Below are 26,081 nucleotides of genomic sequence, written 5' to 3' on the forward strand. Positions count from 1 at the left end.
GTGGTGGCGCCTGTAGCCCCAGCTACTCTGGAGGCTGAGGCAGGAGAATGGCGGGAACCCGGGAGGCGGAGCTTGCAGTGAGCTGAGATCCGGCCACTGCACTCCAGCTCGGGTGACAGAGCGAGACTGTGTCTCAAAAAAAAAAAAAAAAAAGAAAGAAAGAAAGTTAATGCGTGGGGACTTTCAGGTGGCCCAGTGGGAAGGGGACCGTGGTGAGGCCCTCCCCTCCTGCCCACACTTGCCCTGTCCTCCACAGTGAAAGCCCAAGAGGAAAAGCATGAGACAGTTGATTTGGCCCAACCTGGTGCCGCCCTGCCCAGCGTGTGGCCCACCCTCGTCATGCCCGTACCTGCATCCTGAAGCTCAGATCTCCACCGAGGGGTCAGTGAAGCCCTTCTTGCCCTCATTCACCAGCACTGGCTTCTCTGTCCGTGTGTGCCACACCAGGATCTGTGTGCCCAGAGATGCAAAACACGGTGGGACAGGCCCCTGACCTCACTCTGCTGCCTCCCTGCTCCCTCCCACACCGTGTAAACATTTCTCCTGCCCCTCCCTTTCCTTCAAGAGTTTTTCAATTGTTCCATCAAGATTTTCTCAACTGTTTTTTTATTTATTTTCTGTGGCACTAGACTACGCCGTCATTTTTGCTGTCTGTACATGTGATGCCTTCAGAATACCTGCTGGAAATGGGAAGTCGAGAGCTACAGAAAAGAGAAGCCCCAAGACTTCCCGTGTGTGTGTGTGCATATGTCTGCATGTTCATATGTGTGTATGTGCATGCGTGTGCAAGTGCATGTGCGTGCATCTGCATATGTGTGCACATGTGTGCATGCGTAGGCATGTGTGTGTGCATGAGTGCTCAGCAGGGACGTCCTGGAGCACAGCTGTTTTGTGGGAGGTTCTAACTCCCTGGTGGCCATTGCTTTCCCTTTCCCTGCCTGTCCACAGTGTCGCTGCCTTACAGGTGATCGACGGCCTTCCTGGGAGGGGGTTTCAGAAAGCCCAGGCTATTCTGAGGCCTCTGTTTCCTTCTCCCGATCTGTAGGGAGGGTCTGGATGTGCTAGAGACACGTGCGTCACAGCTGTCAGTGCTGCGGAGGGTCTCACCTTGGTGCAGTTGGCTGCCTTGGGCTCCAGGTCATTGAGCGTGACAAGTTCTCGAAGGAGGCTGCTTTCCTGGTAGCCTCCCTTCACACCTCGCAGCTTGAAGTAGGCCTGGCTTCGCTGCAGAATGAGCCGCAGGTTGACTGCAAATCCAGCCATGTCTATTGCAAATGGCCGGTGGGGGTCAAACACCGTCTTCCAGCCGACCACCTTCCCTGCCCCGTTCACCCGTGGGGCCTCGTACCGCAGGCCCCCCACGAAAGCGACGGGCCACACGGACACCCTCCTGGTGCTGCGCATCTACAAGTGGGGGGTCCAGAGTCAGGGCGCCCGCGCTGCAGATGTGGACGGACTCCCGTGCCCATGGGAGGTGACATCCTTCAGCAACCTCTATGCCCTGGCCAGCCAAGGCCACCCAGGGGGGTCCAGTACAGCCCTGCCCCCAGGGCCCCGTCCCATGGGTTGGGCACCTGAGGAGAACCTGCCCTGGGCTGCTGGCGAGACCTGACCTCTCAGACGGCCTGGTCTTCACCTTCTCAACATGGCCCTGCTGCTGCTTTCTCCCTCCCCACTTTAGAGTGTGAAATGACTCCCCTTCTCCCCCAGACTAACACAGCCCATCTACTCAGGCAGGCTCCCACTGTTCCACCGGAGAGGTTTCTGGTAGTCACGGAGAATGACCTACTCACAGACCCATTCAGAGGACACCTCTAGCGCCAAGAATACGGTTTAGGGGCTCCAGAGCCACCTGCCTTCCCCCTAACGTGTGGGGGATGCTGCAGCCCGCAGTTCCGTCCCTCTCCCTGGCTCTCTGCTGCCCGCCCCGCTCCCAGCCCGGCACGGCCTCCCGGCCTCCCCCTGCGCGGGCCCCCACACCCGCAGCCCCTCCTCGGGACGCCCCTCCAGCCCCGCGGCACCTCTTCGAAGAGCTCCAGGCTGTAGGTGTTGTCGTCGTCGGCGAAGTACACCACGCCGGGCTGGCTGGAGTTGCGCGGGAAGGTCTCGCGCAGCCAGCGCAGGGCCAGGTTGCGCTGCATGGTGCCCCGCGGGATGCGTGGGTCGCGGGCGTCTCCTCGCAGCTTGTAGTTGCGCGGCGTCTCCACGTGCAGGTGCGTGTAGTTGAGGCCGGTGTCGCGCAGCAGCCGCGCGGTCAGGGGCGTCCGGCGCGGCGCATCCTCCACCACCAGCCAGTGCAGGTTGGGCACGTGCAGCAGCGTGTTGGCCATGCGCGTCAGCTCGGCCTTCTGCACCGGGCGGCTGTAGGTGGGCGTCACCACGTGGATGGTGGGCAGCGTGTCGGACCACGGCGGCGGCCGCGTGTACACGTACTCGGTGCGCACCACCTCCACGATGTCGCGGTCAGACATGCAGTACTCTCGGGGGTCGGTGCCGGGCGGCGCGTCGCGTCGGGGGTCACTGCCCTCATCTGCGGGGTTGGGGGACAGGCGATGTGGGGAGGAGCGCGCTGGCCGTGGCCCCGGATTCAGAGCCGGACGCCACCCAGCCTGCCAGGGCACCCTTCCCCTCCCCTGCAGGGGCTGCTCAGACCCCTGCTTGGACCTGGTAGCTCCAAGGTTGAAACCTGCAGCCCTGGAATCCTCTCTGGGAGGGTCCTAGTTGTGAAGACACAGAAATAACCTCTCCCTTCCCACCTTTGCAGCCCTCTAGCCATTTGAGTGCAGCTGCCCATATTCCAAGACTGCATCAGTTCCTAAATGTGCTGATTTTCCTATGAAAAGGCACCCTCCCCTCCCCTCCCTAGCCCTCCTCATCTGGAGGGAGCTGGCCACGCTGCTCTGCACAGGGCTGGGCTAGCAGAGCACGTGGCACTGTCCCACTGTGGTGTGGAGGCCACAAAGCCCCAGGGCCGCACCACTGCGGCAGCAGCCAGAGCACACTGCGGGCCTGCAGGAGCCTGAGGCAGCTCCCCGGAGTTCTCAAGCCCTCCCATCAAGTGGGGCCTCTTCCCTCCGGGCCTTATGTAAGGCATTCTCTGAATCTTGGTGCTGAACTTCCTATTTAAGTGCATTTTATTCTTGTGGGTTTTGCCCATAGTTGCCAAGATATATGTAGATCTAGCAGTCCTAGCAAGAGGAGAAATCATGGCCATTGGGATTCTTGTTTTCCATGCATCCCTTCTCTCCAAATTCGTTCCTTCCATCGGAAGGGCTCAGGCACCAATGACGGCGTGGCCCTCACTGTCCTAGCTTACCGTCGGGTGGTAAAGGTACGAAATTCAGACGCCTGGGCTGAGACCCTGCCCAGTTCTGCCGTTACAAACCCTATGCCTTGAGCAAACTGCTTAGCTTCTGGTGCCTCAATTTCAGCGACTGTAAAATGGGGCTAATAATAGCATCGAACTTATCAAGTTATTATGTGGATTAATGAGTCGGCACCTGCCAAGGGCTGAGAGCACCGCCAGGCAGTTTCCTCTCTTGTGGAAGGGCAGTGGCCACCTCTGCTTCCTTCTGGCTTCAGGCAATCAGTGGGGACAGAACGAGCCAGTCACACCAAAGGGGAGGACCCTGGGCATCAGCTCTTCTGCTGCCTTTCTGGCCACCACTGCCATCAGCAGCATGCAGGGTGTGTGGATGCTGGTGTGGAGACCATAGGGACGGACCCGGGGGACTTGCTCGCGGCTCTTCAGGAGTTCTCACGGGCAAATGGCACAAGGCACACAGCAATTTCTGAGGGCCGGGGGAGGTGACCAGCACAGATGCAGTCACTCAAAGGGGACTGCTTAGAGGAGTTTGGAGTCAAACTGTGAGAAGAGCAAGGTGGAAGAAAGTGGGATGGGTGTCTAGGGTTCTGACCTGGAAAGAAGGCTGAATTTATCCTCTGAGAAGTAAAGTATTAGAAACCGAGGCTTTGGGAGGAGGTTTAGAGCCAGTTGGTCCAGCTCTCTCTCACCTCAGTCATCCCAAGCCCACAGAGGACCTGTGCCCTGGGAAAGTCCCCACACATTAGGGCACAGCCACTGCCTGTGCTCCTGGGCTCTGCCCTTGCCGTTGGCTTCAGGGTGTCTGCAATTTTGGGTCCTAATGGCCTCCTGGTGACCCTAACTTCACTCAGCGGCAGCTTTCATTCGCTCGCTCTTGGCATGCTCTGGAGAGACAGAGTGCCAAGTCCCCAGCCTCAGGCAGCACCGTCAGTGCTTAGCAAACAGCCTGACGTCTCCAGCGCTGGAGCTCTGCCAAGAAAGCAATCGACACGATATCATGTCGCTTTATATATAGTAGCTTTAACCCCTCTGGAGTGATGTATTTGCAAGATAACAATGATTCTAAACTGACAAGCACTGAGAAGAGGCGCTAGAGTCGGGAGGAGAGGATGATGTTAGGAAGAGAGGCGCTAAGTGGCAGCCATGGGCAGTCGGCTGCCGCCATCTTGAGCTTGGCCCTTCCTCATGGAAGCTTCAGGAACAGCTAGGGGTTTGCAGGACCTGGTATTTGTGCGGAGCAGCATGACTTCAGGCTGTGATTTTTGGACACTGCCTGCATCTTGGGGTTACAGGCACTCACCACCTCTCTCTGCGTGGACTTGGGTGCCTTCTTGTTTATCACACTGCCAGGTAAATATCGTGCACACTGCAAACGGACAGCAGCTGCCTGACCCCACGTGTTGAGTCTGTGCATGCAAGTGGGGGAGGGGGCAGAAGAGAGCCTGAGACAAAGTGCTGAAGAGCTGGGGCAGCCAGCTGTGGGGTGCACGGCAGGTTTGGGTGTGGAGAGCTCTGTGTGAGAGGGAAAGGCAACTCAGGAGCCAGAGCCAGGGGAAGAGAATTCTACCCTTAGTTCTTCCACTAGTTCTTCATGGGACTTTTCCTCTCTCCAGCCCTATTTCCACCAGGTAGCACTAGACCAGGGTTTCTTGCGCAGGAAAAGAAGAGAGCCAAACACTATACTCCTGTGAAAGGGTTTAAAACACACTGCAGGCCAGAAATCCTATTCCTCCCCGACCATCCGCTTCAGAATGGTCGCTTTCCTTGCATGTCATGAAATGGCATGTGAAGTTGTGTACGCATGTCTTTCTGTGTATGTGTGTGTATTAATGATGTGTGTTTTTTAAGTTGTTCTGTATTTTAAGATGTGTTGACATCTTGGGGGCCCTGCAGATCTGGGAGGGACTGCCCCTCCCAGGACTAGCTAAATCCTAGTGACAGTGTACACCTTGCCTGCAAACACTTTTCATATGCAAACTACCTGATCTAGAGCTCACACCCACCACTGTTATGGAGCTCTCCCACCCAAGCCAATCTTCCCCTGCCCTAAACCACCCCAGGGTGATACCAGACAATTAGAAACCACGTCCATATCCTAAACCCACTGACATTCTTCAGACTATGCAATTCTGAGCCAGCTCAGCTGCTGACGGTGCTTTGCCCTTCCCTTCCTGTGAAAACCACTGCCCTTCCTACAAAACCACACTAAAGCCTCACACTCCCCCCACTTCCCACCTCGGACGCCAGCACTCCCCAGGGGCACAGTGCCCCTCCTCGGACGCCAGCACTCCCCAGGGGCACGGTGCCCCCTCCTCGGACGCCAGCGCTCCCCAGGGGCACGGTGCCCCTCCTCGGACGCCAGCGCTCCCCAGGGGCACGGTGCCCCCTCCTCGGATGCCAGCGCTCCCCAGGGGCACGGTGCCCCCTCCTCGGACGCCAGCACTCCCCAGGGGCACAGTGGCCCCTCCTCTTGGGTGCTGAGAGTGACAAGCTCTTCTTTCAAGATGGTTGTCTCAGTGTCTGCCAACCTACCATCCTGGACCCCTCTGAACTGTGTGGCAGGTTCCACGAGCTTCCCATTCCCACAGGTGTGCAAGTCTCACGCAGGGGTCTGGATGGTCCGGTGCTTCCTCCTAGCTGCTTAGTGAGTACAAGCAAGAACCCCTGCGTGTCAGCTGTGGTCACTGTCACTACCGAGGCCCAGCTGGGCAGGCGGGGCATGCGTGTGTCCTCACCCTTGTGCACCGCAAGCAGGGGTGCGAGGGTGCTCTGGTGCCAGACGGTGATGAGCAGAGTCCAGGGCAGCACGATGAGGACGATCGCTAGGATGTCCCGTCTCTTCGGCATCTCCAAGGCTGGCTGCACCCACGGCTCCTCATTACCTGAGTGGCAGTAAGTTCAGGACAGGGGTGGCCACGGGCAGCGGCAGCACAGGGGAGAAAAGAACAGGCATGGGCCGGCCGGCCGGGCACGGGGAGGACAGAGCAGCTGAATGGTGGCAGGTCTTACCAGCACTCACAACCCACCCATTGTGGAAGCAGGTTTGCAGAGTCCGGCCCGACTGGAGTCTGAGAAGGGGTCGCTGTCCAGGGGTAGGGTCAGGAACCCTGAGGGGTGGACACCTGCAAGAGAGAACAGAAGCAGATAGCCAGAGACCCAGGCACAGGAATGGACGCCAGCAAGGCCGGGCCCTGCTCTGGGACATGTTGGGGCCCGTACCGGGGGTGGTGGAGAATGAACAGATACAAGAGACAAAGACAAACAGAGAACATGGCGGCCGCGCCTACAGCCTCCGCCTCACTTTATTTATACTCTATAAACCCCACGTCAGCAGAAATAACACAATGCAAAACAAACTTTCTGCACCCAGACGTAACCTTCTGCTTAGTTCCTTGTCTCTAAACTTTTTCTTATTTGTCCGCCTTCTTGGCGCCTACTAGAGTTCATTAAAAGTTCAACTAGAGATAGTGTCCTTGACTACTGGAGTTTATTAAAAGTGCAACTAGCTAGAGATACTGTCCTTGAGCCTTATTTATTCTTAGCATATTATTTTCAATGGCCCCTGCATTTCCCCCTTTTTGTTTTGCCCCAATCCTAAAAAGGTAGCCCGTATTTGTTCCTGTGTTTTTGTTTTTGGATGCAACGGAGGGAGCATCGGATCACCATGAGAAGTAAACCTAATTTGAGCATCTAAAAAAATATACTTCCAGAGATGGTAGAAATCCATGTTTTCATCTGGGTCCATGGGTCAAGGGCAGCAAAGTGTTGACCCAGCTCCTGTAGGGTAGTTGCTCCAGACAATACATGTAGTTGCTGTTGAAATGCTTTGGAAATGTTTCGAGTGAGCTGGATGTCCAAACTAATATTTTTATGGCCTATTAATAATCTTCGGATTTTAGTCCAATTCTGAGAAATATTAAAAGGCACAGGTGTTACGCAAAATTGAGTGGAGTACCAATCACATTGCAATGTTATTCGCGTATTGAGGACAGTAAGCTGATCTCCAAGTCACGTTAAGTCTTGTTCCACGTTGTCCAATCTTTTAGCAAGTTGAGAGTCAATGTTCCATTGTTGCAGCCACAACCGGTGAGATTGTTCATGTCATTGCTGTACAAATTCAGCTTTTTATATGCTTTGATGTAACGCGAGCCCTGCCACAGCCGCAGTGGAGGCAATGGCAACAAGGCTCATCACCAAGGCAATTGTAAGTCCAAGGGCACGACGGGTCCGCTGAAGGGAAGTTTAAACATAAGTCTCAAGAGGTGATGCCCCCCACGGTCGCGTCAGATTGACAGGTAGCCAAATTTCTTTACGAGTCCTGAGGATATAAATATCTCTCGTAAAACTGCACCACCAGGAATGATTGAGGCAAGACAAAAATGTACACGTATTTTTATAATTAACAATTTCCGTACCATTATCCCACGCTAAGTTCCCCGCTAACAATAGGTAAGGCTTTTGGACACAAGCAATAATGTATCAGGAGGTATTTCGATGTAACTGAATATGAAAAGAGTTATGTGGATTAGAAAGATTAAAAGTCATATTCCCCACAAAAGTACTAATAGCATCACCTGCAGCTAATAACTTCCAAAGATGACTCTGTACTTTTAAAGAGTGTCTAAGATGAGGCATAGGGGGTGACAGGCCTCCTTCATGCCATACCAAAGTTTCATTACCGTCAGCGGCAATACTTTTATTTACCCGGTGTCATTTCAAAGGTATGTGGCTAAATTTTGTTTGAAAATCACCGTGCACACTCCAATCAGTTACTTGTGGCCCATTGTACTCTAATAAAATCCGGGGCTTAGTTCCCCGACAATGTTGCCACTCTAACACCTCAATATTAGGAGAAACCTCTGGAATAGGACAAAAGGTAAGGAACTAGGAATAGTCTCATTACTATATATATTATGATTATACTGAAAACTTCTAGTTACAATAATAACAGTGTTAGCAGCCACATGGCTATGATTATAGTGAACAGCCCAAGCTTCATGCGATTTCCGGAGACAATGAGGACTATTTCCCATGCAAATCGGAAGTCCTTCCACTCCAAATTGGTATGTGCTGTTTATTATTTCCGTTTCCCGTTCTATATTGTCCTTGTCCACATAGGGGGACGGCATCCAAGTAGTGTCATTGGTGAAAACCTTAACTTCCGCCTCCCCCCAGGCGACTCCCTGATACAAGGGTGGAAAGAGAATATAAGTCCAATATTCATACAAAGCCTCACTAAGGGAAATAAGTCCCCCGCCGAAACACATCCAACAAAAGAAGAGATGCGTACTGAATCCAGTTTTCCTTTCAACAGGGTTTCAATCGCCTTGTAGGAAACCACTCAGGTCCGCTCCCTGTAAGGACAAGAGCATAGCCCCGTCCTTGTGTTAGAACTTGCCCCTGAGCATACTTACCTTCTTCATCAGGATACCAAACCCTTAAATTGTCGGCGGGGACTATCTCCGAGGGAGGTGAGGAAAGATGAGGACTTTCCTCAACTGCAGGACTCCACACTCCACACGGCAGCGGAGTCCTGCAGTTGTCTCCATTGATTCAAAAAGTTTAAAGTAAACAAAACTTGTAAAATCTGATTTCTGGGGGACTCATTTCCCCCTTTTTGTTTTAGCAGTTGAGTTTTTAAGGTTAAATTTGCACGCTCAATAATGGCTTGACCTTGACTGTTGCCCGGGATACCGGTGAGATGTTGAATATTATATTGCTGTAAGAAAACTTGTAACTTATGAGAAACATAGGCAGGGGCATTATCAGTTTTAAGTATTAAAGGAATGCCCATGATGGCAAAACAAGCTTAGAGATGAGTAATAACAGAATCAGCTTTTTCAGATGGCAAAGGAGTGGCCCATTGAAAATGAGAGAAAGTATCAATGGTATGATGAACATACTTTAATCGTCCAAAAGAAGGGACATGTGTGACGTCCATTTGCCAAATTTGATTAACTTGAGTACCTCGCGGATTAATCCCAGGATGGAAAGATGGAATGCTTAAAGGAGCACAAGAAGGACAAGCTCGAATAAGAGAATGAGCTTGTTTACGAGTTAAATGAAACCGTTGTTGAAGACCAGAACTATTAGTGTGATGTAGAGCATGTTCTTGTTCTGCAGCCTGCAGGTGGCCGATTAAAAGCGAATCAATCTGAGCATTACCATGAACTAACGGTCCAGGAAGTTGACAATGAGAACGATGATGAGTGATAAATAAAGGAGCTCGACGTCGGCTCAAAGTAGAGGACAACAAAGAAAAGAGTTTTTGAAGAGAAGAAGTAGTACAAAGAGGTAAAGTGGCTTGAGAAATATAAGAAGTAACGTACACGGTGTATTGAGAATCACTAATAATGTTATAACTGGTGGAAGGAAAATCAAGTAAAACCATGAGAACAGCAAACAGTTCTCCCTGTTGCACCGAGGGATAAGGATAAACCGTAACTCGAGATTGATGAACACGCCAATATCCAGCCTTACCATTGCTACTAGCATCAGTAAAAAAGGTAGGACCTTGAACAGGAAATAAAGATATTGGTGAGAAGGGCAACACAGAATGCTGTCTAAAAAATGAAAAGATCGGAGACTTAGGATATTGGGTAGAAAATTGTCCAACAAATGAAGCGCAAGCAACTTGCCAAGAATCAGAAGTGGCAAGAAGATAAGTAATTTGACTATGAGTGAATTGAGAGATAACGAAAGAAGGATTTCCTCCCCAGAGTTGTCGACAGTGATGCCGTCCTTTGATGATCAATTTAGCTAAATGGTTGATATAAGTAGTCAAGCATTTAGATGTTTTGTTGGATAAAAAAATCCATTTTAACGGCCGATTTGTTTGATGAATCATACCTATAGGAGAATGTAAAGTATGAAATAAACAAAAGGAAAGGGGAACGTCGGGAAGGATGTAACGTAGATGGGCCTTTTGAAGTTGTTTTTCTACAAGCTGGAGTTTCTGTAAAGCCAAAGGAGTTAAATGACGTGGGCTGTCCAAGTGACTGTCTCCTTTTAGAATAGAAAAAAGATGTTGTAACTGATATGTTGGTATTTTTAAAACAGGACGCATCTAATTAATGTCTCCTAAAAGCTTTTGAAAGTCATTTAATGTTTTTAAATGATCACATTGAATTTGAATTTTTTGGGGTCGAATATTTTGTGTTCCCAAGGTATAACCTAAATATTGAATAGGAAAATCTATTTGAATTTTTTGGGGGGCAATATTAAGTGAGTATAAAGAGAGCTGAGTTTGTAAGGATGAAAAAGCATCTTGCTGCTTTTCTTTGGTGGGTGTGGCAAGAAGAATGTCATCCATATAATGATATAAAAGAACAGAAGGATGACCTTTTTGAACAGGATTTAAGGCTCGATGGACAAATTTTTGACACAAGGTAGTGCTGTTTAACATGCCTTGAGGTAAAACCTTCCACTGATATCGAGAAAGTGGCTGAGAATTATTAAAAACAGGGACAGAGAAGGCAAAACGCTCACAATCCTTTTGATTCAAAGGAATAGAGAAAAAACAATCCTTTAAATTAATAACCATGAGTAACCAATCTTGAGGAATCATAGAAGGATTAGGAAGGCCAGGTTGTAAGGATCCCATGGGTTGAATACATGCGTTAATAGCACGAAGATCTGTTAATAGTTTCCATTTACTTTTTTTTTTTTTATCACAAAGACAGGGGAATTCCATGGAGAAGTACTAGGTTCTATATGACCTAGGGATAATTGTTCCTGAACTAAGTTTTCCAAGGCCTTAAGCTTCTCACGTGTTAAAGGCCACTGTTCAACCCATACAGGAGCATTAGTTTTCCATGTCAAGGGAAGGGCTTGAGGCTGCTGAACAGTGGCTACATGTTTAAAGATTTTTCAAGGGGATTATAGCCCATGCGGAACATCATACTTTTGGCTGAATTAGAGACATGAGGAATAGAAACAAAAGCTCCAAGTTGTTGCAATAAATCTCGCCCCCATAAATTTAGGGCATTAGGAACAATATAAAACTGGACCTGGGCCATTTGACCATCCGGCCGTCGACAATTCAAGGTTTAAGAACTTTGATACACCTCAGAGGCGGTACCTAATCCTGTAAGAGAAACAGCAACAGGCTGCTTAGGCCACTGTAAAGGCCATTGATCAGAGGCAATAATGGAAACGTCAGCTCCAGTGTCAACCAAGCCCTGAAAAATTTGTCCCTCTACTTCGAGGGGAAACAAGGGTTTTTGTTGAGTTACAAAAGTTTCCCCAAAAATATGTTTACCCGTGCTTCCAAAACCTCCGGTTTTTTTTTGTCTCCGGGAAGGAAACTGAAAATAGGGTAGTAAAAGGAGTTGTGCAATTCGCTGCCCCTCTTTTAGGGATATAGACTTATGAGCCTGAGCCATAATTTGAATTTTCCCTTTATAATCAGAATCTATAACACCCAAATGAACTTGTAAACCCTGTAAAATGCTACTACTGTGTCCTATAAGCAATCCAACAGTATGTGGAGGTAATGACCCAAAAACACCTGTAGCCAATTTAACAACTCCCATTTTTGGGGTGAGTTCAACGGCCTATAAAATAGCCAAATCAGCAGCAGCGCTACCGGAAGTAGTAGAGAAAAGCTGAGCTAATGAAAATTGGGGGTTAACATTGGCTGACTGGCTTGTTGATGCTGGACTCCTGAGCTGACTGGAAATTGCAAATGAAGAGGGCTTGTATTGTTGTTGGGGCCCCAAGCTGAAGGGCCCCTCTGTAAGTTTCCCGATCCAGAGTTGAGAGAATTACCGCTTTTGTCCACTTTAGAGTGACATTCATTAGTCCAGTGTTGCCCTCTGCCGCAACGACGACAGGGCTCAGTAGGAAGCTTTTTAAATCCTACTTTGGAAGAGTCACTTTTATTAGATAGTTTACGGCACTCCTTTTTAAAATGACCGGACTTTCCACATTGGAAGCAAACTCCCTTTTTTTCCATGAATGTCTTAGATAAAGCTCCAGCAAACAACTGAGCGTTGTAGGCAGCCCCTCCCACTCCTGCACAGGCTCTAATAAAATCTTCATTAGTAAATTTCTAGCAGCCTTTAGAGGACGCAACAACCTCTAACATTTTTGATTAGCATTCTCAAAGGCTAGTGTGGTTATCAGGATTTTGCCTGCAGCCCCACTACCCACAGTCTTTATTACAGCATCTTGGAGCTGAGCAACAAAATCAAGATAAAATTTATTGGCACTCTGCAAAACCTTAACAAAAGACAAGGCAGTTTTCCCCGATGATTTTACTTTACACCAAGCCTTTAAAAACAGTCTTTTAACTTGTGATAATGCCATATCATCGAGTCCAGATTGAGCCGCTACGGTAGCAAACTGACCAGTACCTGTTAATTGCTCCTCTGTTGGCCCTGGAGGATTTTTAGCGGCATTACGGCGGGCCTGTTCTTTAGCATCTTCCAGCCACCAACTGCGTAGCTGAAGCCACTGAGAGCGGTCCAAAACAGCCTTCCCCAAAGTTTCTCAATTAAGAGGCAAAAACAAATTCTCAGAGGAGAAAGAATCTAGAAGCCCCATGACAAAAGGAGATTGAGGGCCATAATTAGCAACAGCTGCCTTTATTTCTTTAAGAAATTTAAATTGAAGAACATTATACTGCACATTTATACCCCCTTGAGGAAATTGGTCATTAGGACCAAAAGGTTGCCTAATAATGGGGAACAATTGTAAAGGATCCTTATCCTCTTGAGAATCCAATACCTTAATTACAGCTTTAGCAGTAGAAGCGGGAACAGTAAAAACTGTGCCTGAAGGAGGCAGCATTTCCACCGGCGGTGGTGGTGGTGGAAAACTATCTTTCTCCTCCGCCTTAGGTGTTGATGGGGGTGGATGAACCACGGGAAAAGTAAAAACAGGAGTGTGTGGAGGAGAAGGTTGAGGGGGAGATAACTGTAATTGTAAAATTTGTTGTAACAATTGAACAACCGGCTGAAGCTCCTTTTGAATTTCTGATTCTTTTTCATGAGACACATTATCACACAAAGGACCTTCTCCTTCAGTTACAGAATTATCTAAAGGAGGGGAAACGGCTATCGGAGACTTCAAAGACTCCTCATCCCCGCCTTCCTCCTTTTCAGAGTCTGTCTCTAAGGCCTCCAATGCCTGAGTAATAGAGGAACACAGAGCCCACAAAGGTGCTGACATTACATCCCCGCGCTGGTGCGCTTGATGAAGGGTCTTAACAACCTGTTGCCACTCTTGCTTATTTAATTGTACTTCAGTTTGATATTGAAACCAAGAGCAATGTTGATCCATATGAGCAAACAATTTCCACAAAGTTCTCTCTTTTGCATCAACCCCAATCGAAAGTAGAAGCCCTTGTAATAATCTTAAATATTCTGAGGCCAAGGAACTGGAATTCCCCACAATGAAAGCTCAAGAAGGTTCCCCTTAACAATTCCCGGGTTTTACCCGCTCCTAGGGGGTTCTTGTTCCCCACTACTCACCCGTGTGCACCCTGCTCGCTGCGCCACTTGTTGGGGCCCGTGCCGGGGGTGGTGGAGAATGAACAGACACAAGAGACAAAGACAAACAGAGAACATGGCGGCCGCACCTAGAGCCTCCGCCTCACTTTATTTATACTCTATAAACCCCACGTCAGCAGAAATAACACAATGCAAAACAAACTTTCTGCACCCAGACGTAACCTTCTGCTTAGTTCCTTGTCTCTAAACTTTTTCTTATTTGTCCACCTTCTTGGTGACTACTAGAGTTCATTAAAAGTTCAACTAGAGATAGTGTCCTTGACTATTGGAGTTTATTAAAAGTGCAACTAGCTAGAGATACTGTCCTTGAGCCTTATTTCTTCTTAACATATTGTTTTCAATGGCCCCTGCAGGGACACACAGCGTCTGGGGTTCCACGATGGAGCCTCAACCGTCCATCCCCTGAGGACCTCTTCTTCTGCCTGTTTGAGTGGAATGGGCTCTGTTCTTCCCACAGGCACAGGACCATGGCGCTGCTCCATTTATGAAAGTCAGTAGGGGGCAGGGGGCAGAAGCACAGACTGCAGGGACACCTGGTTTAAATCCCAACTGTCCACCCACAGGCTGTATGACCTTTGCAAGTCATTTCAGTTTTCCATGCCACAATTTTCCCATCTGTAAAATGGGCCACTGTGGTTCCCCACCTCATAAGGTCATTCTCAGAATTAAACAGTACCTCCCATGCAGCCCTAAAATGCCAGCTACTTATCAAAGCCTGGATAAAGGGGTGAGAGGTTTTCTCTCTCTCTCTCTCTTTTTTACCATATGTGTACCATAAATTATTATATTAAAATAATTTCAACATTTTGGATTTGGGGGTACACGTGCAGGTTTGTTACGGGGCATACTGCATGTGACGCTGAGATTTGGAGTATGATGAATCCCATTTCCCAGGTACGAGCATAGTACCCAATAGGTCATTTTCAGCCCTTCTTCCTTTTACAGTCCCCAGTGTCTATTCTTCTCAGGTTTACAGTCATGAGTACCCAATGTCTAGCTCTCACTTATAAGTGAGAACACACCGGATTTGGTTTTCCGTTCCTGTGTTAATTTGCTTAGGATAATGGCCTCCAGCTGTATTCATGCTGCTGCAAAGGCCACGATTTCGTCCTTTTTTATGACTGTGTAGTATTCCTTGCTGTATATGCACCATGTTTTCTTTATCCAGTCCACACTGATGGGCACCTGGATTGATCCCATGCCTTTGCTATTGGGAATGGTGCTGCGATGAACATACAGGGGCAGGTTTTTTTTCTTTTTGTGAAACACTTTATTTTCCTTTGGATATATACCCAGGAATGGGACTGCTGGCTAGAATGGCAGCTCTGTTTTAAGTTCTTTGAGAGATCTCCAAATTGCTTTCCATAGCGGCTGAACTAATTTACATTCCCACCAACAGAACATATGTATTCCCTTTTCTCTGCAGCCTCACCAGCATCTAATAGTTTCTGGCTTTTAGTAATAGCCATTCTGACTGGTGTGAGATAGTCTCTCACTGTGGTTTCAATTTGCATTTTGGTGACAGTCTTTTGAGGACAAAGAAGAGATGTTTCTGGGATGGGCCCTGGGGGAAGTGGGAGAGTGCCTTCCTGTGTCGAGGACGTCCTCTGTGCAGGACAGAGCACCAGGTGCTGGGCTGGGCAGCAGCAAGGAGAAGAGGGGTCCCCGCAGGGGCTGCCACATTGAGGGGAGACAGTCCTCCAAAATGACAGCAGCAGGGGACCCAAGTGAGAATGAGCCACTGGGACTCCTCAGTCCTGCAGAGGGTCCACTGGTAGCATCCCTGGGAACTGTTCTCTCACATGGCAAGGACACTGGGCGAAGAGACCTCCTGACCACCTTGGAAACTGTCACATCCTCTTCTCCTCCCTTTTCACTTCTGTGCTGAGCACCATGCATGATGCAGCAGGGACCTGTGGGGCTGATGGGGAGGGCAGGCAGCCTCGGGCAGCCCAGCCAGCCTCGCTGTGCTCACCTGTCCCAGTGCCCAGTGTTGGGTAGGGACAGCGCTCACGTGTGCTCACCATTTCAGGCAGAGTCGAGCACTGTGACCGAGGAGGGTTTTTAGCCTGAGTTTCCAAAATAGTGTGTTTTCCCCTCCTTGCTGGGTCCTCGCTCCAAATAGTTCTGACGCCTTGTGGAAGAGCAGGATTTGTCTTCCATGAAGGAGCACTGTGGTTTCCTGGGACGGCCGGCATCTCCTGCCCACATCCTGCCATCAGAGGCCCACCTATCCAGAGAGTCTCCCCCACCCATCCCTGGGGAGTGGCAGATCCACTGCGGTTCAGTGTCACAGGCACGTAGGAGATAGTGGACATTCTAGGCTGTGTGTGTCTGTGTCCCCCCACAAACTCCTCTTTGCTGGCCCCGTGAGGGACAGAGCCTGGAACCCCACACGGGATGCCTGCTGGGTCTTGTGTTCTGAGATGCAAGTGACCTCATGCCACATTCCGCACACCCAGGCCACTGCTGGAGTTGCATGAGGCTGTGTGTCAAGACACGTTTTGGCAGGTGTGATCTTAGGCCATAGCTGATGAAGGATGGGGAGGCTGGGCCTGGCTGGGGCTTCAAAAATGTCCAGGAAGATTTCTTCTGTGTTCTCAGACTCTTGAAGGAGTTTTCTCAAGTGCTCCTGGTTTTGGTGAAGGTTCTAATACCAGGATGGAGAAAGCCAAGGAGAGAAGACGAGTGTCATGCCAGCTCAGTCCGTGTGGGCCACTCCCTTCCCTTTGGGGCAGCCTCTCAGCCCCCGCCCACTCTGGCATCTGCTCGGCCTCTCTTGTGCCTGCTTGCACTGTTGTTTATACAAACTTTCCTATAGTGTGAGGGGTATCTGAAGATGAGGCTCAGCTCTTCACATGCACCTGCTCCTGCAACATCAGAGCAGCCCTGCGCAGCAAGCATGGCTGTGGTCCCTGTGGGTTCATCAAGGCCAGAGAAGGGGAGTAACTTGCCTGAGGTCAACCATGAGGAAATGGTGGAGTTGGAATTGAATCCAGGCCATCTGGCTCTATGCTGTCATCGGGGGCATAGGATGAGAGGTCCCAGGCCCCCAAGCCTCTCAAACCTGGGCCAGGCACAGGGTGGGCAAGGGCCACACACAGACCAAATGCTTCCTCTGGCCTGGACCACAGCCACCCTCCTCTGCGATGGCTGCCCCCCCCCCCCGGGGGGGCCCTAGTACCTGCCTGGAGGCTGGAGCAGGAAGGAGGGGCAGGAAGGAAGAGAGGGGAGGACGCGGCCTGCGGGCAAGTGTGCTGTGGGGCGCTTTCTGCTCCCATCCAGTCTTTTTGGTCAAAACATCTATGAGAGAAAAGGGAGGGGGAGAGAGGGAGAAAAGCTCTAAAAATAAACTCAGCAATAAACCCAGTTGTGCATTAATTACTCTGGAAGCCATTATGGCTTGAAAACCCCATAACTTTAATGGAGGCTATTATAAGCATAGTAGCGAAATCGTGGAGCTAATTACCAGGCGGTTATCAAGCAGAACACAGAGAGCCCCCAGCCTAGAGAACGCCAGCTGGCCGGCAGGGGGCGGGTCGTGGGACGTGATGCCTGGGCTGGGCAGGGGGCCTGGGGCCAGGCAACGGGGTGGGCTGCACCTGCCCCCAGCTCTGGGCCCCAGTCTGAGGCTGGGCTGCAAGGTTGGCCGGCACTGGTCCCCTCTTGCAGCCTGCTGCTTCTGCCTGGGGCTTGGAGGAGGGTGGAGTTTGCCTGTGGTTGCAGGCTGTCTCCAACAAGACCCCACAATGGCTTCTAGACACTTGGGTTGGGCAGAAGAATCAGCACAAAGGTGCAGGAGTGGCTTGGCCACACCCAGGGGAGCCCAGGAGATGGGGGCAAGCGTGGGGAAGAATGGGGTGCTGGAGGAGGAGGTGGGTGGAGGCACAAGGGGGATTTCCTGGGGAGGCAGGATGCGGTGTGGGCAGTGTGTGAGTGGAGGGCCCAGGCCTGCCACGGTCACAACTCCCATCCTGACACTTGCATCATGTCTGTGACCAACCTCATGTTCAGGCGTCTTCGCAAGTAAAGACGCAAAAGGCTGTGCCCTGCCCTCCCTGGGTGTCCCAGAGCCTCAGGTGGAAGCAAGCACTGCCCTGTGGGAGGGTGGAGGGTGGTTCCCGGGTGGGGCAGCACATGGCAGTGGGAGGGTGGCCTGGGTGTGTCCGGCAGGTGCTCCAGAGACCTGGGTCATGCTGATGGCCCTCCTTGACCTCATCTTTACAGTAGGGAGGCTGAGCTGGAAGTTTCAACGATCCTGCCATTTTAGCAACTGGAGGTCACCATAGGGCTCTGCGAGGAAGATGGGATGTCCTACGTGAGGAAAGTGTAGCTCAGTGGGTGCCCAGGGCCAGAGGCAAGGCAAGAGGGCCGACAAAACAGCCTCCCGTGGAACTGAGTCCTGACTTAAGGGCCAATATGCCTATGGAGATCGGCCATGCTGGAAACGCCTCTCTGCAGGAATCTGTGGCATTTTGTTTGTTTTGAGAGACAGGGTCTCTCTCTCTCACCCAGGCTGGAGTACAGTGCCATGATCACAGCTCACTGCTGCCTTGAGTTCCAGAGCTCACGTGATCCTCCTGCCTCAGCCTCCCAAGTAGCTGGGACTACAGGTACATGCCACCATGTCCAGCTAATTTAAAATTCTTCTTTGTAGAGACGGGGGTCGCTAAGTTGTCCAGCGGGTCTCAACCTACTGGGCTCAAGAGATCCACCTGCTTTGGCTTCTCAAAGTGCTGGGATTACAGGTGTGAGCCATGGCACCTCCAGAGAGGAATCTGTCTATGGGTTTTAGGGTGTTGTGGGCTATGAATAAGGACTAAGGGGTGTCTGGGACTCAGACGGGAAGGCTCTGATTGGCCCAGGCTGGGGCAGAACATGTGAGGCTGTAGAGCATGTGCAAGGCTGGTTCAAGGCTGGCCGATTCTAAACGCATGGAAGGTTTTCTTCTGAGCCTGCAGGCGTTCAAACGAAGGCCTCAGCAACGCCTCAGTCCCTGAGGTGAGGAGCTTACTTAATTTCACTCGACAAATATTAATTGAGCATCTGTAGCAGGCAAAGCACTGTGTTGGATTCTGTGGGCAATCCAGCAGCAAGGGTGGGGAAGCTTTGCTCAGTCCGGAGGGGACGAGATGACACAGCTCGCTCCAGTGCAGGCGACGTGTGAACGCAGTGTCCCCAAAGGCCTGGATGCGTGTGCGCGGCATGTTACAAACAAGCTCAGGCACTGTCCAAGGTACTCATCTCCGGAGGACGATAAAAGCCTTTTTACCCAGTAAGATTGGGAGCAGTAGTTAAGTGGTTAATCAAAAAAGTCCATTAAGGCGAAGAGTCTTTCCAAATGATACATACATGCCGCACATTTCAATTTAAGTCACTTGCAGAGCCAGTCGTCGGACAGATGATGTTTCCCCAGGACTGCACAGTGCATGCTAATTTTCCCCAAATCCAAACTACCCATCCTTGCAGGCTCTCAGCACTTCCGCTCCGCCAACACAGGGTCAGGCAGGCCTGTGCCGTCTGACATCGGCCACGCCGCAGCGTCCTGCTGCCACCTCCAGCTGTGATTTCTTTAAAGTGATTCGAGAGCTGAAGAGCACTTGGTGAGCAGTCTGAGTGCAGTACCCTTTAGAATATGACTTTACCTAATCTGGAGAACTTCTTTCTGGACTCATCTTATGAAATTTTCATAGAAACAACACATTTACTTCAACATGCTCTTTCAACAGTTTACATGACATCCTGTGACGACAGTAACACGCGAGACGGTGAGCGCTGTGAACAGGCTGGGAACCAGCGTCACTGACTCTCGAGGGCGTGGGCTCAGGGGTGACAGCAGAGGGAGCCCCGGGCATCACACAGGCACCAGTCAACGTGTGTGCAGACTGGATGCAGAACACCAACCTGCTGGCTAAGACAGCTGCTGCTCATATCACCTTCTGGTAGCCAGGAACCCGCGTGCCCCCAGAGACAGGGAGGCACGGGCTTTGTCCCACAGACCTGCAGGTGCCCCTAATGGGATCAGCGGGTTCGTATCGATTCTGCAGGCGCTGCTCAGGAAATGCCTGATGCCACAGCTAATCAGCTCCCAGCCCACTCAATCCATGCTTCACTAAGCCCTGGCCCTCCCGCCCCCAGCGCCACTGCCTCCAGGCCCACCACAGCCCTGCTGGGGGGCAGGACACAGGCACTGACCTCACACCATACAGGAGCCACTTTCCCAGGCCCTTGCTCCTCTTTCTCCTCCTTTGCCCTGGTCACCGACTGCAGAGGGTTGGGGAGGTTCCCATAGCAGGTTCCACTCTGGATCTTACATTGAACCAGTAAGACTCCCTTTTTCATAAAGCCCAGTCCCTTGATGTTCAGAGCAGCCATGGCATGAGGCAGACACACAGATCTCATCCCCATGTTGCATGTGAGGACACCAAAGCTCAGAGAGCCTGTGTGATCGGCCCAAGGTCACAGCGTCAGGTGCCAGCAGAGCTGCTCAAACTCAGGCCTTGGCCTGTGTCCAGTGCCATCCGTGCCCACACCACCTCCCCCTGTAGACCCTCCCCTGGCCCACTCTCATGCCCACCCACTGGGCAACCCTGCTCCAGGGCCAGAGCCCCTGACCTCTCACCCCCTGCCCAGCCTACCTCAGTGGTCAGGCCGAGTGCCCCCAGGAAGGCACTGCTGGTCTCTCCCCACCCTGCTTTCACCATGCTCATGGAGGAAGAGTGGCAGGCTCGGGCCCTGGGATGTCTGCACTCTGCTTCCCAGCCTGGGTCACTGCGGGCTCACACTGGGGACAGCGGATGGAAGGGCAGCGTGAATTCCAGATCTCAACCCATCTTGTTCCCTTCTAACTGGGACAACCAAGCCAAGGACTTGGGCAGAAGGAAGTATTAGCTTTGTTCTGATGTGGTGCAGAGAATACTTTCACCCTTTGGTTTTCTTCCAGCATCAGAAATGTAATTTGCTGACTTTTAAAAGGTAGTTCCTTTGTTTTTCTTTTTTTCTTTTTTTCCAGAAATAGTCTTTGGATTTGATTTTGATTATGATTCAGTACAAAATGAAAATCGGCGTTTGGCTTAGTGTAGAACTCTGCAAGCGAAAGTCCATTCCGGTTAACTGCAGGAATCTGAACCGAATGCACTGCTGGCCCCAGCTGGTGTCACTGAAGTTCCCTGAATCCCGTGGCTAGTGGTCTTCAGGCAGCAGTTTATCCACTCACCCGACGCTCACCCGAGCCTCACCCGAGCCTCACCCGACGCTCACCCTAACCCTCCACGCAGGAGGCCCTGAGGCAAGAACTGGGGCTTCATGGTGTGGCGACATCACCTACGGCTGCTGTCTGCTGGGGCACGCCTGGGGGCGGGTGGGGGAGCAGGGATGAGCACACAGATGCTCTGCAGGGGAAGGACAGCCAGAGAGGGAGCGGCAGCTGCAGAGAAGGCCGGCTGAAGGACACAAACGCGATAAAGGATTGTGGGACGCTGGACAAGGGTGAGCCAGGCCCGTGGAAGACCCCAGAGGGGAGCCACCCCACAGCAGGTCGTGAGGGTGACGGGGGTGGGGGTGCTTCTGCTTGGCCGAGTGGGGGAAGGCGTTCCGCGGGAATGCGCTAACCTTGACAGGACGAGGGTACACAGAGCACCACTCGGCCACCTGTGGCCCCTGCCTGCGTGACAGGGATTACTGAGGGTCGTGCTATCTTTGGGATTTGTGGCACTGGCAAGTAGTCCTTGTAAAGAACGCTGGAGCCCAGCCTGGGATGGGGGGAGAAGTCTGGTATTGAAAGGTGCTTGCCCCCCAACCTCCTTTGCCCTCCTTCCCTGCTGCCTTTCCATCCTTGCCCTAGGCCCACTTTTGGAAGGGAATGTCCCCACTCCCAAGACAAGTACATTCATTTTCTATTGCGATCTAACCAGTTCCTACACTCGCGGCAGAGGACAGTCCCCACCGGCTCTCTTCAGTTCCTATGGGTCAGGAGTCCAGGGTCCCAGAAGGCTGCGAGGTACTGGCAGGGCTGTGTTCTCATCTGGAGAACAGACTGAGGAACATCTGCTCGCAAGCTCACTCGGGTGGTGGTGGGACTGCAGGCCGTGGCTTCCGGCTGGCTGTTAGCTGGGACTGCCCTCAGCTCCTGGAGGCTGCTCGCAGACCCTTGCCACATGGGTCTCTCCAGCATGGCCACTTACTTGGTCAGGCCAGCAAGGAGGGGATCTAGAGCTAATCCACTAGCCGATGGAATCTTAGAGCATAATCCTGGGAGGGACGGCCCACTGCTTCTGCACAGTGTACTGGCCAGGGGCTGGCCACCAATGCCATCCACACCAAAGGTGAGGACTGCACAAAGGCATGAGCACGGGGTGGGTGGGGCTTCCGAGGGCACCTGAGAGTCTGTCCCCCACACCAAGGCAGATGGGCCGTGTCAGGCCTTCAGCTCCTCAGATCCTGCCTAGTCCCATAGCTGCTGAGGGTGCGGCAGAACCCAGCCACGGTCACAGCGTCCTGCCACCTCCTCCTCACCACCTCTTTGCCCTCCTTTGTCCTGGAAGAGCCATGCGTGGAGGGGCTGTGCAATGTGGAAAGGGTCTGAACCCTGCAGCCAGATGACCCTGTGCACCCTACCAGCCTCCTTCCTCCTCTGCCATGGGGTTCTGGTGAGGCAACCTCTCTGGGCCTTCATTTTCCCGTCTGTAAAATGGGAATACAAATACTCCTACCACTAGGGCTGTCAGGATAATTAGAAAAAAAAATCAGTGCAAACTGTCTGCCATGTAGTTGGGCCAATAAAGAGCAGCTGCTGTCACTGTTGACCTTGCAGCCTGGAAGGGGCAGGAAACAGGTCTGCTCGGCCTGGCTTCCCGCTACCTCCTTCCAACTGAACTCTAGGCTGCTTGCTGGAGGGCAGAGGGAAGCCATGGACCTGAAAGCCCCACGTCACCTCCGAAGAAGAGGCAGTGAAGAAGAGAGGGTCTGGGATCGTCAGAGGAGAAAACCCCAGCATGAGGCCCCTGACAATGTCCTCTGATTTCCCTTGGCCTCAGCTTCCCCATCCCTGGCCTGGAGCTGCTATACCCCTTCTGTTGTCTGGCATGTGCCGTTGTGATCGAACACACAACCTCAGAGCCAACCATCTTTCCTCCGGAAGCAGCTCTCATCCAAGCCCCTTCTTTCTTTTTTTTTTTTTTGAGACGGAGTCTCCCTCTGTCGCCCAGGCTGGAGTGCAGGGGCCGGATCTCAGCTCACTGCAAGCTCCGCCTCCCGGGTTCCCGCCATTCTCCTGCCTCAGCCTCCCGAGTAGCTGGGACTACAGGCGCCGCCACCTCGCCTGGCTAGTTTTTTGTATTTTTTTAGTAGAGACGGGGTTTCACCGTGTTAGCCAGGATGGTCTCGATCTCCTGACCTCGTGATCCGCCCGTCTCGGCCTCCCAAAGTGCTGGGATTACAAGCTTGAGCCACCGCGCCCGGCCCCAAGCCCCTTCTTTCTGTCGTGGTCCTGGCCTGAAAACCTCAGGGCTGCCCTTAACTCCACCTTCTCCCTGCATCAGCTGGGCCTCAGCTCCTTCCACTGCTGCCCCGGCCTAGGGCTGCATCCCCCGATCCTGGGCCAGGTCAAGTTTTTACCTGCAACGGCCCTTATGGTGATCTCTTTGACTCCTTATTTTCCTCCTCAATTCAGAGTCCACACACTGTCAGACCCTCCAATCCCAACCTTCAGCCTGCTCAGATCTTTCTGTGCCGCTCCTGACTGCAATGCGCCTGGCCTGGCATTCGGGGATGCCTGCCCTGGGCCCACCCCACCACTCCCACCACATCCCTCCTGCTCCCTAGCCACCTCTGCCCCCCCCGACAGCTTCCACCTCTTGAAATTCCAACATGGCACCCTTTTCCTCGTCCTGTGGTGAGAGGCACCATGGCCCATGCCAGAGGGCAGTGCCCCATTCCCACCCAGAGCCGTGGGGGGACCAGAGTCAGGGGGAGGGTTCTCAAGTTGAGTCAAGATGCCCAAGCACAAACCAGGCCTGGCCGTTGCAAACCAGCATCCATCTCATTTCCTTCCAGCTGTCAACTGCTCCTTTGCCTGGGCCTCCATGCCCTGCCTGCTCCTCTCTGCCAGGCCTCGGCCAGGGTCCAGTGCATGTGGGGGTGTACCTGGGCCCGAGTGGCAGTTAGGAGGCCCCACAGTGAGGGATAGCAAGCACGGGCTTGGTCCCGGTGTCCCCTCCTCCTTGCCCAGCACTCTCTCGAGGCTGATAACGTGGGGAGATGCCAGTCTGGCCACAGCAACTCAGGTGCCTGCTCCCTGTCCTCGATGTGCGGCTTGGAATTCGACTCAAGGAAACCGCTGGGGTTGAGTATTCTGTTCTGACAGCTCATTGCGGCTGTGCTGGCCACCACAGAACTGCCGGCCTGAGTGACTTCACAGGGCAGCTGGCCCGCTGCCTGACCCCCATGTGCATGCGTGTGAGCCTGTGTGCTCATGGTCGGCACCGCGTGAGTGAGCACACGTGTGTTCACAGGCACGTGTCTGGACCCTCTTAGCTGGGTTTTGGGCTTGCTCTGTGCCCGGATGACAAATCCACAATTGGGTACCGTTCAAATAAAAGAGCTCATGTGCCTGCCCTTGGCACCCAATGGCTTCAGATGCTGGAACATAGATGGGGTGATGCCAAGAGGCCAATCCACTTTCTCTGCAGCACTGGGGTTTGTGGGGGCTGCTTCTCCTAAAAACTACTAAACACAACAGCTCACGCTCAGCAGTGATCTGCGGCTTCCAAAATGACGGCACGCTGGTCATCTCATTCAGTGGTTAAACCCCTGTAATCCCCAAGCTTTGTTCATGTTTTACAGATGAAGAAACTGAGACATGAGGGGGTTGAGTGACTGTCTCAAGTGTCCCGGGTCCAGAGAGAAAGCAGCCATCCCCTTGCACTCCTCTGGGCAGCAGTGGCCAGGCAGGGGTCCTTGCCATGCCTCTGTCCCACCTCTCCTGGCCCCGGGTCCACCGCTGGCTCCCTCCCGGGCCCTCTTCTACCGCGGGCCAGCTGGCCCCCGGCCTCTGGGGACACACAGGTTTCCTCCCAGCCGTGCCCCAGGCCGGCCTCTGTGCTGTAGCTGCACACCCGGCTGGCAGTGAGACTTCCCTGCCCTTGTTCATCAGAGCTAGTGTGACCTTATACTTCCTTCTCCAAACCAGGACGCTTTTGAAAATGCGATGAGCTGATGTAATAATGGATCCACAGCGGGTCTGCTCTGGGTGCAGTGGGTGGTGGGTTCTCTAACCAGGGCCCACTGCCACCCGCGTGCAGGCACTGCCATGTGCAGACTGGATGGTTTCTCTGTTTTGCTCCCTCCCTTGGGAGGCCTCAGTGCAGCCTCCATGAGCTGGTGGCCCCAGAATGGCCCCTCTCGCCTGCACGAGGGGAGCAAAGGGGTTCTCACTTGCTCCTGTTCAGAGGCTTCCCCACATCCCTGCCCACCTCCAGCCTCACCTCACCCGTGGAGACAGGAGGGGTAGAATCAGCAGTGCACATCATTCCAGCTCTATGAAGAGACCACGCCAGGGTTTGGGTCCTGCCCTTGGACCCTGGTTCCAGCAAAATGCTCTTAACACACCAACCAACCTGCTCCGGTTCCGAGACTCCCCAGCCAGCCAGCAATGTATGCACGGTAGGAGAGGCCTGCGGTTTGCTCAGGACACCCACGGGTGGACTGCTGCCTCCAGTGGGCGCACACCCACCACAGGGCGCCTGCTCAGCAGGGGGCCAGGCCCGTAGGGCCCCAGAGGGTGAGGCACATTCTGCTACCCAATGAACGGCAGGGCCCGGGGCAAGCCGTCGAAGCTGCTACTGCTAACAGCACTGACCTCCCCTTTTGCCAGGTTGCCCAGCAGTGGCAGAGGGCAGTCCAGAACCCAGAAAGGCTGCGATGCCCTAGAATCCTGGACCCTGGAAGCTAGGAGGGGTGTGGCCCTCGCCGCGTCTGACCCTCTCTGCAGCGGAGGCCCAGCCGAGGTTGCGCTGGTTGGGATGCTGGGCGGCGGCTGCAGCGAGGGTCTCCCATGATGGGGCCGGATGAGTGCGCCCATCCACAGCACGGAGCCTGGCACAGGTCATGGTGACTGACTTGGTACCTGCTGGAGCCCAGCATGGCCTGGACATAAGCAAGCCAGGCGACCAGGTGGGTCTAGCCCTGGAACTGAGTGTCCAGGCTTGAGTCAGCTGAAACAGCCCTGCAGAGCCTCTCGGGCT

The 26,081-nt window shown here is 52.6% G+C and overlaps 1 protein-coding gene across 14 annotated transcripts in view; it reads right to left on the reverse strand.

The window, feature by feature from the left end:
- The window catches only part of B3GAT1 (beta-1,3-glucuronyltransferase 1), a 40,761-nt gene that overhangs the window by 3,413 nt on the left and 11,267 nt on the right, over positions 1-26,081 (reverse strand). For 5 of the 14 annotated variants that reach the window (XM_023185869.3, XM_023185860.1, XM_023185859.1 and 2 more), the window contains 5 exons: positions 6,335-6,447; positions 6,061-6,207; positions 2,022-2,530; positions 1,108-1,404; positions 350-450 (listed from right to left, as the gene is read on the reverse strand). In XM_023185869.3, the coding sequence (XP_023041637.1) occupies positions 364-450; positions 1,108-1,404; positions 2,022-2,530; positions 6,061-6,172 (1,005 nt within the window). In that variant the 5' untranslated portion in view covers positions 6,173-6,207; positions 6,335-6,447 and the 3' untranslated portion in view covers positions 350-363. Of the gene's footprint in view, positions 1-349; positions 451-1,107; positions 1,405-2,021; positions 2,531-5,857; positions 5,963-6,060; positions 6,448-8,551; positions 8,569-8,615; positions 8,637-17,027; positions 17,143-26,081 lie in introns of those variants that run through there. The other 9 variants (XM_023185856.3, XM_023185863.1, XM_023185862.1 and 6 more) reach the window with 6 other exon arrangements.

This window comes from Piliocolobus tephrosceles, chromosome 13 (genome assembly GCF_002776525.5).
Source record: "Piliocolobus tephrosceles isolate RC106 chromosome 13, ASM277652v3, whole genome shotgun sequence".
Classification (NCBI taxonomy): Eukaryota; Metazoa; Chordata; class Mammalia; order Primates; family Cercopithecidae; genus Piliocolobus; species Piliocolobus tephrosceles.